At 55.3% G+C, this 16,907-nt stretch overlaps 2 protein-coding genes across 3 annotated transcripts in view; one reads left to right on the top strand and one right to left on the bottom strand.

The window, feature by feature from the left end:
• STRN4 (striatin 4) overlaps positions 1-6,446 on the bottom strand; it is a 28,590-nt gene extending 22,144 nt beyond the window's left edge. The window contains exon 1 of one of the 2 annotated variants that reach the window (XM_070401607.1): positions 6,155-6,446. In XM_070401607.1, coding sequence (XP_070257708.1) covers positions 6,155-6,442 — 288 coding nt within the window. In that variant the 5' untranslated portion in view covers positions 6,443-6,446. Of the gene's footprint in view, positions 1-2,514; positions 2,596-6,154 lie in introns of those variants that run through there. The other variant, XM_070401608.1, reaches the window with a different exon arrangement.
• On the top strand, positions 6,067-15,554 carry FKRP (fukutin related protein). Its single transcript, XM_070401611.1, has 3 exons — positions 6,067-6,099; positions 7,588-7,649; positions 12,912-15,554. Exon 3 carries the CDS (start codon positions 12,951-12,953, stop codon positions 14,439-14,441), a length of 1,491 nt encoding a protein of 496 aa, XP_070257712.1. The 5' UTR covers positions 6,067-6,099; positions 7,588-7,649; positions 12,912-12,950; the 3' UTR covers positions 14,442-15,554.
• Positions 15,555-16,907: the final 1,353 nt, after the last annotated feature.

Genomic DNA, 16,907 nt, shown 5'->3' with positions numbered 1-16,907 from the left:
TCTTCCCCCTCCTTCACACTTTTTTCTCTCTACCGTTTAAATCAACACATACATATTCACAGTGATCAACATCTTGTAAGTTTGAATTTCCATCCTTTTAAAATATATATATATATTTTTTATTGATTTCAGAGAGGAAGGGAGAGGGAGAGATGGAAACATCAATGCTGAGAGAGAATCACTGATCAGCTGCCTCCTTCATGCCCCTCACTGGGGACCGAGCCCACAGTCCAGGCTTGTGCCCCTGATGAGAATCAAACCCAAGACTCTTCAGTCCGCAGGTCAACGCTCTATCCACTGAGCCAAACTGGCCAGGGCTGAATTCCCATCCTTTATGTATTTTCTCAGTCCCCCAAGTCTACCTGTCCACGAGTTGTTTTAGAAGGTGGGGGAAGAGGTGAAGAAAAGGCTGATCACCAAACACAGCCCCAGGTACTTGCTCACTATCCTTCCTGCTCTCCTGGGCTTCCATTAGAGAGCATTCCGCTCCCCAGCGCCAGCACAGCCTGCTGAGAGCCTACATTCACCCAACATCCAACACCAGCAACTGCCTGTAACAAGCCAGGGACTGTGTGAGCACTGGAGGAATCAGGAGAAGACGAGGGGTTCCTGTCCCCACAGAGTTCTCCGTCCAGTGCAGAAGACAGGCAAGAGCAGCGACAGCCAACACTCCTGTGACGAGGGCCACCAAGCGGGAGCAAAGGATGTTATGGGGAATGGACACCTAATCCAGCTCTGGAGTTGCGAAGCAGTGACAGCTCGGCTAAGACCCGAAGGCTCATCCGAAGTTAGCCAGGGCAGTGGGGTGTGCTGCTGGCAGAGGACAGACAAAAGGTGCGTGGTGACTTCAGGAACTCTAAAAGGGCCAGTTTGTGCACCCCTATGTTCATTGCAGCTTCTATAATAATAAAAGCATAATATGCTCATTAGACCGGATGCTGAGGCAGCTGCCAGGGCAATGGGGGCCGAGCCCCTCGAACGAATTTCGTGCATCGGGCCTCTAGTTATTTACAATAACAAAGATTTGGAAGCAGCCCAAGTGTCCATCAGTAGATGAGTGGATAAAGAAGCTGTGGTACATTTACACAATGGGATACTACTCAGCCACAAAAAAGGAAATCTTAACTTTTGCAACAGTATGGATGGACCTGCGGAGCATTATGCCAAGTGAAATAAGCCAGTCAGAGAAAGACAACTACCATATGATTTCACTTATGTGTGGAATCTAATGAACAAAATAAACTAACAAAATAGAAACAGACTCGCAGATAGAGATCAGACTGACAGCTGTCAGAGGGGAGAGGGGTTGCAGTGCTGGTTGAAAAAAGTGAAGAGATTAAGCAAAGAAAAAAACACACTCATAAATACAGACAACAGTATGGTGATTACCAGAGAGAAAGGGAGATAGAGGGAGGTAGAAGACAGTAAAGGGAGGGTAAATGGTGATGGAAGGAGACTTGACTTGTAGTGGTGAACACACAATACAAAATACGGATGATGTAGTATAGACTTATATACCTGAAACCTATGTAATTGTATTACCCAATGCCATCCCAATAAATTCAATAAAACATTTTTAAAGGAGCATATAGAAGAAATCATAAAAAAAAATAAAAGGCCAGTATGGCCACATGAAAATGTTACAAAGGTAGTTTCAACTATAATGTGGAGAACAGATGGCTGGGGAGGGGGTGGGTGGGTGGGTGGGATGGCAAAGCTAAAGGCAGAGAGACCAGTCACACAAGGAGGCAGTCCCAGAAATCCCAGGAGCCCAGACTAAGATTGGGGCTGGGGCTGGGGCTGGGGCAGCGAGGAGATGAGGGGATTTCAGGTAATGGGGAGGGGCTGATAATTCCCAGTCGCTTTTGTCTATGGGTGAAGAAAGTGGAGAATCTCAGTCGGCCCACTCTGCTCTGTGTCCGCTTCCCAGTTCTTCTGGTGAAGGAGGGAGAAAGAACCAGAAACACGTGGTTGAAGCATCCCAAGGCAGTGGAATCCCACGGGAAGGGGAAGTGCTGGTGGCCAGTCCCTGTTCGCTGGCAAACGCCAGCAGCCACCACTGCCTGATCTGCCAGTGCCACGGCGGCTGCCAGGTAAGTCTGGAATCTGGAAGTTCTCTACTCAGCAGATCCACCCACTGCCGCTTCCTCTGGCCAGACTGTTCGAACATACACAAGCCCAGAACAGTTCTGAGGCATGGCTGCCGCCTCTCCTCCAGCTGTTCCCTCTCTCAGCCAGGCAACATCTCAAAGGCTTCCCCAGCAGCCTTAGCATCTCAGTCCTCCAGGAACTGATGCCTCTCTATCCCTCTGCTGACCTTTCTGTCCAGCCCCCAGGCACAGGTTCCCCAGATGGTCTCATCCAGCCCCACATCTCCTCCTTCCCAAGCTCCAGGATGAGTACCCATGGATCCCTCAAAGCTCCTTGAGGCGCCTGACTGGTTTGGCTCAGTGGATAGAGCGTCGGCCTGCAGACTGAAAGGTCCCAGGTTCGATTCTGGTCAAGGGCATGTACCTTGGTTGCGGGCACACCCCCAGTGGTGGATGTGCAGGAAGCAGCTGGTCGATGCTTCTCTCTCATCGATGTTTCTGACTCTCTGTCCCTCTCCCTTCCTCTCTGTAGAAAATCAATAAAATATATTAAAAAAAAAAAAAAAAGCTCCTTGAGACTAGAAGTGGGGAGGGGTCAGACCCACACTTCCTCTGCTGCCATATTCGCCACATCTCTCTGCCGCTGCTCCTACATGAATGTCCAACTCAGATTCCGCCATGAGGGTCCCCCTGTCCTCAAGGACTGGCTCCCCTTTTAGAATAGCCACAGATCATGGGCACGACCACATCGTGCAGTGCTCTCCGTAGCCTCCTGTTAGCCAGTAAGTTTCTGAAGGGCGGAAACCACACCACCTACTTCTTGGACTAAACCCCCTGCCCCCGGCAAACTCCTGCTTACTGTATTATCAGACCCAATCTACACCACCTCCCTGCTCCAATCTTTGGGTGCCTCTTGGGAGGACCTCATGATGGGCTGCCTTTCCTTGCCAATCCACATACACTGAGCCCTGACTGCACAGCAGGCCCTGTGCCAAGAGCTGCTGTACTGTCATTCAGAGAAAAGATATTCAGAGTTCACCAGAAACATTGAACTCGGTCTAAGCCTTAAAAAAATCTCACAGGAGGCCCCAGCTGGTTTGGCTCAGTGGATAGAACGTTGGCCTGTGGACTGAAGGGTCCCAAGTTTGATTCTAGTCAAGGGCACATGCCCGGGTTGCGGGCTTGATCCCCAGTAGGGGGCGTGCAGGAGGCAGTTGATCAATGATTCTCTCTCATTATTGATGTTTCTATCTCTCTCTCCCTCTCCTTTCCTGTCTGAAATCAATAAAATGTGTGCATGTATACACACACACACACACACACACACACATATGAATCTCACAGGAGACGTCACACCTCTGTAAGTGATAAGTGACCTGATCAAAGGTGTGTAGAAACAGGTGCTGCTGATGGGAGTGGAAACATGGGGTAACTTGGCAGAACCAATCACCACTTTACAAACACATCTATTCTGCTATTCCACCGTCTATTCCACTTACATTCATACAGGGCCATATGGACATCCACTGCAGCCATTTCTCACGGGGAAAAAACTGGAAACAAGCTAAAAGTCCATCAACAAATGAGCTATGGTGCGAGCATCCAATGGACCACAGTTATCAAAAATAATAAAGAGCTCTCTGTGCTGATATGAAAGGATCACCAGGCATGAGTGTGTGAAAAAAAGTCACAAAATGATACATACAATGACCTCTTTTTATAGCAATAATAGCTGGGGGGGGGGGGGGGGGAGGGACAAAGGGGACTTTCCCCTTTCACTTGTACATGTACGTATACACACTTTGAAGATCTTTGAGTTTTTACTAAAGTAACAGAACAAAAGTACAAAGTGATGCTGGAGCCAAGACACGGACAGCATAACTGGGTGCTTCCCACAAACTCCTCTCAAACTGCAAGAAGGGCCACTAAGTGAGGGAAAAAGCACATCTTTTCTCTCGTTGGTCTCGTTGGTCTAGCATGACGTCCCAGAGACCAAGATTCAAGCCCAACTCTGCTATGACTGTTTGGATGACCCTGGGGAGCCACTGAGCTTGCTCAGAACAGTTTTCCCATTTGTACTGGACGGCAGAGGAAGAGAACATGGGCTTGAAGACCGACAGACCAACCCTACCACCCACAGGCTGTGATCCTAGACCAGTGGTCGGCAAGCTGCGGCTCGTGAGCCACATGCGGCTCTTTGGCCCCTTGAGTGTGGCTCTTCCACAAAATACCACATGCGGGCGAGCACATACAGTGCGATTGAAACTTCGTGGCCCGTGCGCAGAAGTCGGTATTTTGTGGAAGAGCCACACTCAAGGGGCCAAAGAGCCGCAGTTTGCCGACTACGGTCCTAGACTAATCACTGACCCTCTCAAAGTCTCCGTTTCCACTTATTATTTCAAAAGGGGGCGAGGAGATAATATCACTTACCCTCCCAGGAGGTTGCAGGGATAAAATGATAACATATACAAAGTGTTCAATACAGTGCCTGGTGCATAACACGTGCTCAGCCAACAGCAGCTGCTACATTACTGCTGAGTGAGGGAAGGACATTGGCGCTGCCTACACAGTGCGTGTAGGGGGTGATCTAACGGGCCGCGTGCTGGGAAGGAGTGCGGAGGAGAGTGGGACACAAAAGCGAGGGGCGCTTACATAAGGAGTCCTCCCCACCCCAAGCCTCGGCTACCGAACAGCTAAGACCCCAGCGGGGAGAACTGTGTTGCTGTCTTTACTCGATCTATGGACAAACTACGAGTCAGTTACTAATCTGGGTCCCCACCTCACACAGATGGGCAACAGCACATCAGAAGGAGAAAAGACGGGCTGGGAGAAGACACCGACTTCTGCTAGTAACACCCAGCGGAGGAACCCCGGCCTCCCCGCAACTCATCACCGGACCCCTGCAAACCCTCACAACTCCGCCAATGGACCCACACTCCTCAAAGTCACAAAACCCAGCCCAGCTCGCCAGGCTTCCACACACCATCTCAGGGCGCATTCCTCTCCCAGCTGCTCCACACACCCTGGGGTCCTTTCCCGTGACGCCCGCAAACACGTCTCCCCTCGGGGTGCTCCTCAGATGCTTCTCCCCGCTGCCTCCCTGCTCCACACAACGCTCCCCCTACCATCCCGGGGAACCCCGGACTCCTCCTCATCGCCCCCTTCCCAGGCGCCCGGGTCTCCATGATGCACATGCCCGCCCCCCGCTGCAGTCCAGGGCTCTCCACTGGCCACCCCGCACACCTCTCCCATCTGCGGGCCACCCCCCACCCCACCACACCCCCGACCTGCAATTCCTGCTCCCGAGCTCTTCCGCACGGGCTCCCGAGGGCACGACTTTGGGACAACTTCCCTACGCTCGGTAGCCACACATGCCAGGGCTCCCCAAGTTTCCTCCCCAATGAGGAGGGCGCGCCCCATCATCCTGGAACCCCTCCAGACCCCACCCCCAACCCCCGTGACCCCCGGAGTCCTCACACAGCCATCTCTCCGTTCCCTCCGTCCAAACTCCCCGAAACACCCCGCGTCCCCGGCTCCGCGACTTCCTCTCCCCACTCAGGCCTGATCCCGGCCGGACGCTCCCGCCCGCGGCGGGTCCCCCGTCCCCCCGACGCCCCACCTCCCACCCTCCCCGGCTCGGACGGGGGTGGGCGTCCCTCGGCACCCAGAGCTTCTGCTCCCGCCACCAAGCCCCTCCGGCAACTCCTCCCGGCACCCGCGGCTGAGTCCTCCGGGCCCCTCCGGCCCCGAGGGCACTCCGGCCCCGCCACCGGTCCGCTCGCCCCCGCGGCCACTGCCAGCGCGTCCGGTCCCCGGCGCCCCTTCCCTCCGCCGGCCGCGGCCCGGCCCTCCCGCCCCGGGGCCCCCGCCCGCCTCGAGGAGCCCCGGTGCCCCCCGGGACCCGCTCGGACGGCCCCCCACTCCCGCTGCTGGCCGGTCGCGGTCCCCGCCCGCCCCCCCGGCCGTCCCGGCGGCCATTGCTCCAAGATGGCGGCGGCGGCGGCGGCGGGTGAGGCCGGGCCGGGCCGGGCCGGGCGGGGGTCGGGGGTCCGGGGGGCGCTCACCTGCAGCTCGGCGCGCTCGGCCTCCCAGCGGGCCTTCTCCGCTTCGAAGCGCGCCCACTCGTGCTGGATAAAGTGCAGGATCCCGGGCAAGCTCAGGGGCTCCGGCCCCGCCGTGGGCCCGGGGCTGCCCCCGCCGCCGCCGCCGCCCCCCTTAGCGGCCGGGCCGGGCCCGGGAGCGGGGGCAGAGACCGGGACGGCGCCCGTCGAGCCGGGGCCCGCACCGGAGCCGAGCGGGCGGCAGGAGGAGGCGGCGGCGGCGACGGCGGCGGCCGCTCGCTCCTCCATCATGGAGGCCCCGGGCCGGCCCGCGCGCCCGCTGTGCCTCGCGCGCCTGCGCGGCCGCGCCAACCCCCCGCGCGCGCGCCCGGCGGGGGCGGGGGGCGGGGACGGGGACGCGGCCGGGCGCGCGCCTCGCCCACCCGGGGGGGACTCCGCAGGCGCGCGCGCGGGTGGGCGGGCAGGGGGCGCGCGCCCGGAGGAGGGAGAGCGGGACTTGGGGGAGGAGCCGCTCTCTGCCCCCCTCCTTCCGCTTAGCCCCAGAAAGAAAGAGTCTAAACCTCCCCAGACCCGCTTTCACCCTCCGAGAGAAAGGGCGACCACCACGGATGGTTTCCGCCGTGGCCCCATCCTCGCCGATCCTGGCCCAGGCTGGTTGCCTTGGTAACGCCTCCCCAGCCTAGAACACAAACAGCTTCTCTCCTCCACTTTGGTGGTTAGGGGGCCCCCCCCCCCCCCGAACCTCCCCTGTCCCTACACCAGGAGGAGGTTGCTAAGGTAATCTAAGTCCTTGATGGTTCTTCCGCCCCGACCAGCATCGGTTACTATGGCAACCTCAACTAGCACTCCCTCAGCCCCAAGAACACTGATGACTGAGGGAAACACCTCTTTCGCAACCCACCCTCCTAACCACCCAGTGGGCATTACCATGGTAACCATCTCCCCTCCTTTCCCAGGGTGGGAGGTCCATGGACCAAACCAACCAGGTATTTTTATTTAGAGGAGAAGATGCTCTGCTGAGGAGTAGTTGCTATGGTTACAGGGCTTGACCCTCCCCAGGGAGGCAAGACAGGCAAGGCTAAGCCCTGGTTACTATGGTAACAGAGGCAGTCTCCCTTCCAGTGACCCTAGGAACCAGACCCACGAAGGTAGGAGACGTTTTTTAGGATTGTCTCAGGATGGAGTGTGTCTAGGGAAGTGGGTGTCATAGTAACCGCTTCTATCACTTCCAACCCTACCTTTCTGGACACAGTCATGAGATAGGGATGGTTATAGGTTGCTATGGTAACTGACATCCTTCCCACCCATTCCTGAGATGCTCCAGGTAGTGTCTGAACTTAGAGGACTTCAAGAAAAATGATTTATAGGTAAAATGAAGTTGTGCTCTACTGTGCAAAATTGGCTGATTTGGTATTTTCTGGTTCTCCTTCCCTCAGCAGCGCAGCTGAGCAGGGCTGAGACCGCCCCCCTGAAGCTCCCCCAGCCTGCAACGTAGGAGGTAAGAAGTCTCTCAGTATCTCCAGTACTCATGTGCACACTGCCCTTTCCTCGTCCCCAAAGACTTTCCCACATATCCTCTTTACCCATTGCATTCCCATTCTACAGATGCAGCAACTGAGGCCCAGGTCAGATCAGAGCTCAGACCAGGCGAGCCCAGGCCTGAAGTGATCCACTTACACTGTTTTGTGGGGGATAGAGAGACAAAGTCTCATCTTGTCTTCTCCATCCCTGGCTCCTTTTTCTATAGCAAGTCTCTGTTTTTCTCTGCCACGCCCCTGCTGGTTTCTTTTCCCTTTGGGATATTGTTTTCCTACCTCTGGAGGGCCTGCTCGGTGACTGTCCAATTCATCTCCTGTCCCTGGAACTCATGGTCTGGCACAGAGGACACTCAATAAGTGGCTTTGTTGCGTTAGTGAGTTGCATTCATTAATGTGCCATATTTGAAAGCACTGGCCAGGTTAGAGCCAGGGAAGGCTCATGGAAGGTAGGCTCAAGAGAGACAGAATTGATTGCATTAAAGCACAACTCTGGAGCCAGCTTCCTTTTTCAAAAATACATATTTTTATTATTGATTTCAGAGAGGAAGGGGGAGGGAGAGAGAGGTAGAAACATCAGTGATGAGAGAGAATCATTGATTGGCTGCCTCCTGCACACCCCACACGGGATCGAGCCTGAAACCCGGGCATGTGCCCTGACTGGGAATCGAACCATGGCCTCTTGGCACATAGTTCGACGCTCAACCACTGAGCCACGCAGGCCCGGCTGGAGCCAGCTTCCTGGGTCAAATCCTGGGTCCATCACTTTCCAGCTGTGTGACCTTGAGCAAGTGACTTCACCTCTCTGTGACTCAGTTTCTTCATCTCTAAATGTGATCATAACTTGAAGATTAAACCAGTTAATATGTGTAAAGTACTTAGAACAGGGGCTGGCACATCAGGAGCATCTAGAACAGCGGTTCTCAACCTGTGGGTCTCGACCCCTTTGGGGGTCGAACGACCCTTTCACAGGGGTCGCCTAAGACCATCGGAAAACGCATATATAATGACATATTGTTTTTGTGATGAATCACTATGCTTGAATTATGTTCAATTTGTAACAATGAAATTGGGGGTCACCGCAACACGAGGAACTGTATTAAAGGGTCTCGGCGTTAGGAAGGTTGAGAACCACTGATCTAGAACATTCAGACCTGCAAAAGTCATAATTTCACCCACCTTGCCTCCATGAAGGGGTTTTGAACCCTTACACTTAAAGAAGCCAAGACTTGATCTTATGAAGGTACCAGAGGATTCCTTTCTCCTTCCTCGTTGGTCCCCTCACCCAGTAGGTGGTACCTCCTCATCAAGCCATCATACCCTCTGGTCGCTGAGGACCCAGTTTCTACCCTCTGTCCTGCTGGGTACCTCCTGGCTCAGAAGCAGCCAGACAACATGGATGGTGGAGAACTGAGTTCTGGTCCCTGCATCCTTTAAGTCTCTGAGCCACAGATTCCCTATCTGAGCAGTTGGAGTCACTTGATCATTCCACCCCTATTTATTTTTTTTTTAAATATATTTTATTGATTTTTTACAGAGAGGAAGGGATAGGGATAGAGAGTTAGAAACATCGATGAGAGAGAAACATCGATCAGCTGCCTCCTGCACACTCCCCACTGGGGATGTGCCCGCAACCAAGGTACATGCCCTTGACCGGAATCGAACCTGGGACCCTTAAGACCGCAGGCCGACGCTCTATCCACTGAGCCAAACCGGTCAGGGCTCCACCCCTATTTATTGAGCATTTGCTATGTGCCAGACACTGAGCTGTGCTCTGGGCATACAGCAGGGAACAAAACAGACAAAATAATCAACAACATAAGTAAAAATCTATGTAATAACTACCAGGGGAGAAAAAATTACTCAGGGATGGGGCAGAGAAAGTATGTGGATAACAGGGAGATGCATTTTTTTAATTTTAATTTTTTTTGGGGGGGGGGGGGAGGGATGCATTTTTAAGCAGGTTAGCCAAAGGAAGGGCTCACTGGACAGGTGACATTTGAGCAAAGACCTGAAGGCCATGGGGTGGAGTCAGGTGGATACCTGAGGGGGGGGGGGGGGGAGCATCCGGCAAAGGGAACAGCCAGAGCTGCAGCAGGACTGGCCCAGGTTTATTTGGAAAATGGCCTTTGGTGGCCAGTGTGGCTGGAGCTGAGGGAGCGAGTGGAAGAGGACAGGTGATTAGCCTCAGGGGCCACAGTGAAGGCTCTCCTTCGAGTGATTTTAAGCCACAAAAGGGTTTGAACAGACGCAGGACAGGATCTAATTCAGGCTCCGGCAGGATCTCTCTGGTCTCTGCACTGGAACAGACTGGAAGGGACAAGGGTGGAGTGAGGATGTTCTCTCTAGAACAGTGGTTCTCAACCTGTGGGTAGCGACCCCTTTGGGGGTCGAACAACCCTTTCACAGGGGTCGCCTAAGACCATCAGAAGACACAGATATAATTACATATTGTTTTTGTGATGAATCACTATGCTTTAATTCTGTTCAATTTGTAACAATGAAAAGACATCCTGCATATCAGATATTTACATGACGATTCATAACAGTAGCAGAATTACAGTTAGGAAGTAGCAACGAAAATAATTTTATGGTTGGGGGTCACCACAACATGAGGAACTGTATTCAAGGGTCGCGGCATTAGGAAGGTTGAGAACCACTGCTCTAGAAGGTTCTAAAAGCATCGCCTGTGCTTCCGTGTAGCTAAGCTCCGAGACTCTAAGATGTTTAAGACTCAGAAGACTCTGTGTTCCAAAGTTCCCTTCCGCCCACAACAATGAGTTCCATGAGGTCATGGGTGTTGCGTGTCTGTGTGTTGTGTGTCCACTGCTGTGTCCCCAGTACCTAGAGCAGTGGTAGGAGTTCCACACGTAGCTACTGAAGGACTGAAGGAAGGAGGGATCCACCTCAGGTCCAGAGGCAAGGCCAAGATTCTAAAGGTGAAGAAGTCACTCTTAAAGTGCAACGCAGACTCTTAGGTAACATCTAAGTTGGGTCAGAAAAGGGCAAGCAGGTCTGGGATGGGTGGAGGGGGGTGGGAGGACATTCCTGGTGGGACAGACGGGAAGACCAGCGCAGGGCCCCAGGCGCAGGGCCACCTGCAGAGTTTGGCTCCAGGGACCTGAAGGCGCTTTACAGACACAGAAACCCTGACCCTGGCCATCCTTTTTTCACCACATGCATTTTCTGTGCCCAGCTGTGTGCTAGGAACACACAGTGGTAATGGAGACAGCCCTGGCTCTACCCTCCTGGGTCCAGCGGGGCCGACAGACTCATCCCCAGACAGTGCCGAACCAGAACGGGCAGGGCTGGGATGGGGGAGCCCAGAGGGGACTTCTGAGCCAGGCTGGGGTTCCGGGAAGGCTTCCTGGAGGAGGGGCCATTTGAGCTGTGCCCTGAAGCTTAAGTAGGAGTTCTCCAGCAGAAAAAGGCACGGGGAAAGGGGTGTTTGAGAGGAGACTGTCCTAGGCAGCAGGAACAGAATATGAAAAGGCTTAGAAATAAGACCTCTTTGAAGAAAAGTCCGAGGTGGCTTAGGCATAGAGTTTGAGGAGGCCTGGTCAGAGATGGCGCTGGAATGGGGGGCGGGTGGGCCAGGGCCAGGTCACACAAGGCCTGGTGGGATGTGGTAAGAAACTTAAACTTTCCCCCTAGGACACTGAGGAGCCTCTGAGCAGGGAGGGGGAGGTCATATTTGCGCTGTTAGACCTCTCTGGGTGGACCCCAGTTGAGGGGGCAATTGTGGGAGTGGGGATGGGTCAGAGTGTTTGGGAGCTAGGAAGGTTTGCCGATTAGCTGGATCGCTGATGTCTCCCTCCCTGGGAGGAGAAGGAAGCTATAAAAATCCACGGGGACTTTTTTTTAAAGTATCTACTGAGAACCCAGAGAGTTAGTTACACCTCCGGTGCTGGAGACCAGCCAGAACTTCAAGTTATACTGGGGACAGGGAGACAGCGCCATCTGGGGGTTGCTCAGGAGTCTGGCCAATGAACTGGGGAGTCCTAAGACTGGCAGCCTCTTTCAACGCAGCCCATTCCATTCAAAACAAAAACATTTTTATCACGATAAAACTCATCATCTTAACAATTTGTAAGCGCATGGCTCAGTAGTATTAAGTATATTCGCATTTTAGGCACACAATCTCCAGAACGATTTCATCTTACAAAACTACAACTGTAAACCCATTAAACAACTCTCCATTTCTCCCTCCTGCTAGCCCCTGGCAGCCACCTTTCTACTTCCCATTTCTTTTTTTTCTTTTCTTTTTTTAAATATATTTTATTGATTTTTTACAGAGAGGAAGGAAGAGAGATAGAGAGTTAGAAACATCGATGAGAGAGAAACATCGATCAGCTGCCTCCCGCACATCTCCCACTGGGGATGTGCCCCCAACCCAGGTACATGCCCTTGACCGGAATCGAACCCAGGACCCTTCAGTCCGCAGGCCGACGCTCTATCCACTGAGCCAAACCGGTTTCGGCTCTACTTCCCGTTTCTATTAAAAAACACTAGTGGCCAACATACAAATTGGGATAATTCTGATTTAAGGAAACATTTCTAACTTTTCTTGTAAAACTAAAACGAGCTGGCTGACCATCCGGAAAGAGATGACCGGTTGGCAGAATTTGAGGAAGTGAGAAGGGGCAGCAGGGAGGGGCTTGAGGGCCCAGGCTGAGGCATCAGTCTCACCCTGGAGCCAGGGGTGGGGTATGGAAGGAACAGGAGAGAGATCAGGGGTGGCTTCCTGGAGGAAGGAATGGTAGAGAGCAGAAAGTACAAGCTGGGCTTGGGGGTGGGGTCTGGGGTGTTGATAACTGAACCCAAATATGAATGAGAAGTTAACAATGAATAGAAGGGTGGGATCGAACAAGGAAGAAGGGAAGGTGACTCATTTGATAAAAACTCAGTCCTCATGGGCACCTGGGTCTGTGCTGAGTGGCCTTGGGGACCCAGCAGTGACCAAGACAGACTCCCCCTGCGTCTCACAGTGGGAGGACAGAATGGGTTCCTACACAGCAATGATTTAAAATGGTGGGGATGGGGGGAGGCTCTGAAGGAGTGCAGAGCTGAGTGCAAGACCCAGTCAGGGAGATCAGGGAGGGCTTCCTGGAGGAGGGGAGGTCAGAGCTGAAACCAAATAAGAAAAAGGCTGGAAGGGCAAGGCTAGGGTTGGAGGGGTTGCTGACAATCAGCCATAGCCTCCTCTTTCGTTCCCACCTCCCCAGGATGTCGCCAAGGCCCAGCTAGAGCCTGACTTCAGCCCCATGCGGCTCACCCGCTGCCAGGCTGCCCTGGCAGCCGCCATTACCGTCAACCTCCTGGTCCTCTTCTATGTCTCATGGCTGCAGCAGCAGCCCAGGAACGCCCGGACCCGGGGACCCCGCCGCGGAACTGCCGCCGCCGGCCCCCACGTCACCGTCCTGGTGCGAGAGTTCGAGGCCTTTGACAACGCGGTGCCCGAGCTGGTGGACTCCTTCCTGCAGCAGGACCCAGCCCAGCCCGTGGTGGTGGCCGCCGACGTGCTCCCCTACCCGCCCCTGGCCCTGCCCCGCATCCCCAACGTCCACCTGGCACTGCTTCAGCCCGCCCTGGACCAGCCCGCCGCGGCCTCGCGCCCGGAGACCTACGTGGCCACCGAGTTCGTGGCCCTGGTGCCCGACGGCGCGAGGGCCGAGACGCCAGGCCGGCTGGAGCGCATGGCGGAGGTGCTCCGGGCCGGAGGGGCGCGCCTGGTGGCCGCCCGGGTGGCCTCGGCCAACCCCGCGCGCTGCCTGGCCCTGAACGTCAGCCTGCGGGAGTGGAGCGCGCGCTACAGCCCCGCGCCCTCCGCGCCCCGCTGCGACGCCCTGGAGGGGGACGCCGTGGTGCTCCTGCGCGCGCGCGACCTCTTCAACCTCTCGGCGCCGCTGGCCCGGCCGCTGGGCACCGGCCTCTTCCTGCAGACGGCCCTGCGCGGCTGGGCGGTGCAGCTGCTGGACGTGACCTTCCCGGCGGCGCGCCAGCCCCCGCTCACCACGGCCCACGCGCGCTGGAAGGCGGAGCGCGAGGGGCGAGCGCGGCGGGCGGCGCTGCTGCGGGCGCTGGGCATCCGCCTGGTGAGCTGGGACGGGGGGCGCCTCGAATGGTTCGGCTGCAGCAAGGAGACCCCGCGCTGCTTCGGGACGGTGGTGGGGGACACGCCGTCCTACCTGTACGAGGGGCGCTGGACGCCCCCGTGCTGCCTGCGCGCGCTGCGGGAGACCGCCCGCTACGTGGTGGGCGTGCTGGAGGCGGCGGGCGTGCGCTACTGGCTGGAGGGCGGCTCGCTGCTGGGGGCGGCCCGCCACGGGGACATCATCCCGTGGGACTACGACGTGGACCTGGGCATCTACCTGGAGGACGTGGGCAACTGCGAGCAGCTGCGGGGGGCCGAGGCCGGCTCCGTGGTGGACGAGCGCGGCTTCGTGTGGGAGAAGGCCATCGAGGGCGACTTCTTCCGCGTGCAGTACAGCGAGAGCAACCACCTGCACGTGGACCTGTGGCCCTTCTACCCCCGCAACGGGGTCATGACCAAGGACACGTGGCTGGACCACCGGCAGGACGTGGAGTTCCCCGAACACTTCCTGCAGCCCCTCGTGCCCCTGCCCTTCGCCGGCTTCATGGCGCAGGCGCCCAACAACTACCGCCGCTTTCTGGAGCTCAAGTTCGGCCCCGGGGTCATTGAGAGCCCCGAGTACCCTAACCCGGCCCTCCTGAGTTTGGCGGGAAGCAGCTGAAGCCCTGACTCCCGCGCCTGAGGTCAGGGGAACCGCCCTTTGTTTCGATGTCGCCGTCGCCGGGCCAGGGAGACCGGCCGGAGCTGCCCTGCAGGGCCGGCCCTAGGACATCAAAGTCGTGCTCGGGGCCCCAGAGCTGGGACAGTTTTGGAAAGAGAAAGAGTGTAGGTTCTGAGGCCAGATCATCGTGATTCAAGCCCCGCTAAGTGGCCCTGGGCCGGTGTCCGGGTTCCTCTGGTCCTCGGTTCCCGCCAGGATTGCGTGAGTACTCGCTATGCTCGGGATCTCCGCACAGGAAGAGCCCCGGGACACGCGGCTGCTGGGGTTCCGTGTACCACTAGAGGGCGCCCTTGCCCTATCACGGGGCCCAGGACTTTCTGTTCCGTAGCTTTGACATCTGGTGAGCCTTTGGGCTTCTACGCCTGGCCAGACAGAATGACCATCTCCCCTTCTTCCAACATGCCACTCTCTTCCTTCCTGGGAGAGCCCTGGAAACGGGCTCCGAGCGCCGAGGTGCGACTGGCTGTGGTTAAGAGTGGGGTTCTGGATCCGAGCCCCACTCCTTCTTAACTGTTACCTCATTATTTGAGCTTCCTGCACCTGTTTGCCCGCTTGCAAGGCACAGAAACAATAACCAGAGCTCACAGCAACTGAGCACTTACTGTGTATCAGGCATTGTTCTCTGGTGTCCCACACGGACTAACTGATTCGTCCCTCTCCTCCGCCCTCCCAAGCGAGAGCTGCTATTATTTCCTCCTTGCAGACGAGGACACTGAGGCCAGAATGGTAAAGTCACTTGCCAAAGGCCAGGCAGCTCAGCAAGTGGCAGAGTGGGACCCCGAACCCAGGCGGTCAGTCTGGAGCCCACACTGAAGGGGCCTGTGTGCCCCGCTCGACTACTGGTCCCCAAGAGGCCTTCCTGTCACTTAGCAGGGAAAGCGATGGCTGCCTTCCTTCTGTGGTCATGCATCTCAGAGTAAATACTGTTTGGGCATGTAACCTGACGTGTGTATGTATCAGTGATATCCAGGTACTGCTGTCATTCTGTATATGAGTAATAAGGCTTAAATTATTTCGTTTTTACATTCAAAACCAATAGAGAAGTTTTGTTGACTTGCCTCATCCCAACCACTCAGTCCGCACCCTCTGGGTGTGTGCACCTGCCTTGTGAAACCACAGGCTCTGAAGTGGGGGGCCCCGGGTTCAGGCCCCAGCGCTGCGGCTTCCTCCCGCTGTGAGCCGGGGCCTCCGTGACTCTGCCTCTCTGTACCTCTGCTCTGCACCTGGGAAGTGGGGGTGATGCGCGTGCTCGCCCCACAGGGGTGCTGTGAGGCAGCTGATGGGTAAAAGGGGCAGGAGTCAGGGCTGGGTTTGGGTCCCGGTGTGGCCAACTACCTTCTTTGTGACCTTAGGCGAAGGTCCCTGCCCCTCTGACCCTATAGATCGGGTGAGTGAAGAAGCCCTTACAGAAGGAGGCTTCACACACCAGCAAGAAAAGACAAATGCAGATTTGGCCCAGTCTCCTAAGGCTCAGACTTCTTAGAACGCAGCCTCTGTCTTTAGCCTCTCAACGTACAGAGAGCTCGCGAAGGGACCGCTGGGGTCCCATCCATGGAGCATTCTGGAAACATGGTGGCGACTTGGCTGTTACCTGTGGTTGGGCAGTGCTCTTGGAAGACAGCCCAGGGGTGGAGGACGTCTTATACGCAGGGCGCCTGCACACAATAAAGCAATGTCCCTGGTCACATGCCGTTTTCAAATGTTTGTTTATTGATTGGTTTTTAGAGAGCGAGGAAGGGAGAGAGGAAGCAACATCAATTTGTTGTTCCATTTATTTATGCACTCACTGGTTGATTCTTGTATGTGCCCTGACCGGGTATCAAACCGGAAACCTTGGTGTATTGGGCCGACACTTTAACCAGCGGAGCTGCCCGGCCAGAGCTCACACACTGTCCTCAAATGTCCCCTTGGACATTCACGAAGTGCAGGTGATGTTCAAAGTATTTTGCATCTAGCATGCTATATAAATTAATATATAAATCAATATAGTCATCAATTTTTTGTTTTTATGTATTTATTTTTTTATTGATTGATTTTTTTTTGTTTTTAGAGGGAGAAGTGAAGGGGGAGGAAACATCAATTTGTTGTTTCACTTATTTATGCATTCATTGATTGATTCCTGTATGTGCCCCGACCAGGGATTGAACCCGCAAGCGAGGCCTATCAGGTCAACATTCTAACCAACTGCCGAAACCGGTTTGGCTCAGTGGATGGTGCGTCGGCCTGCGGACTCAAGGGTCCCAGGTTCGATTCCGGTCAAGGGCATGTGCCTGGGTTGCTGGCACGTCCCCAGTGGGAGATGTGCAGGAGGCAGTTGATTGATGTTTCTCTCTCATCGATGTTTCTGGCTCTCTATCTCTCTCCCTTCCTCTCTGTAAAAATTCAATAAAATATATTTTAAAAAAC

This window comes from Myotis yumanensis, unplaced genomic scaffold, assembly GCF_028538775.1.
Source record: "Myotis yumanensis isolate MYYU_CA2020_CCGP unplaced genomic scaffold, mMyoYum1.0.hap1 SCAF_23, whole genome shotgun sequence".
In the NCBI taxonomy this organism is placed as follows: Eukaryota; Metazoa; Chordata; class Mammalia; order Chiroptera; family Vespertilionidae; genus Myotis; species Myotis yumanensis.
This window is presented reverse-complemented; position numbering and strand designations above follow the sequence as displayed.

Coding starts and splice junctions, on each gene's coding strand:
- FKRP (XM_070401611.1), top strand. CDS start 12,951: ATGCGGCTCACCCGCTGCCAGGCTGCCCTGGCAGCCGCCATTACCGTC.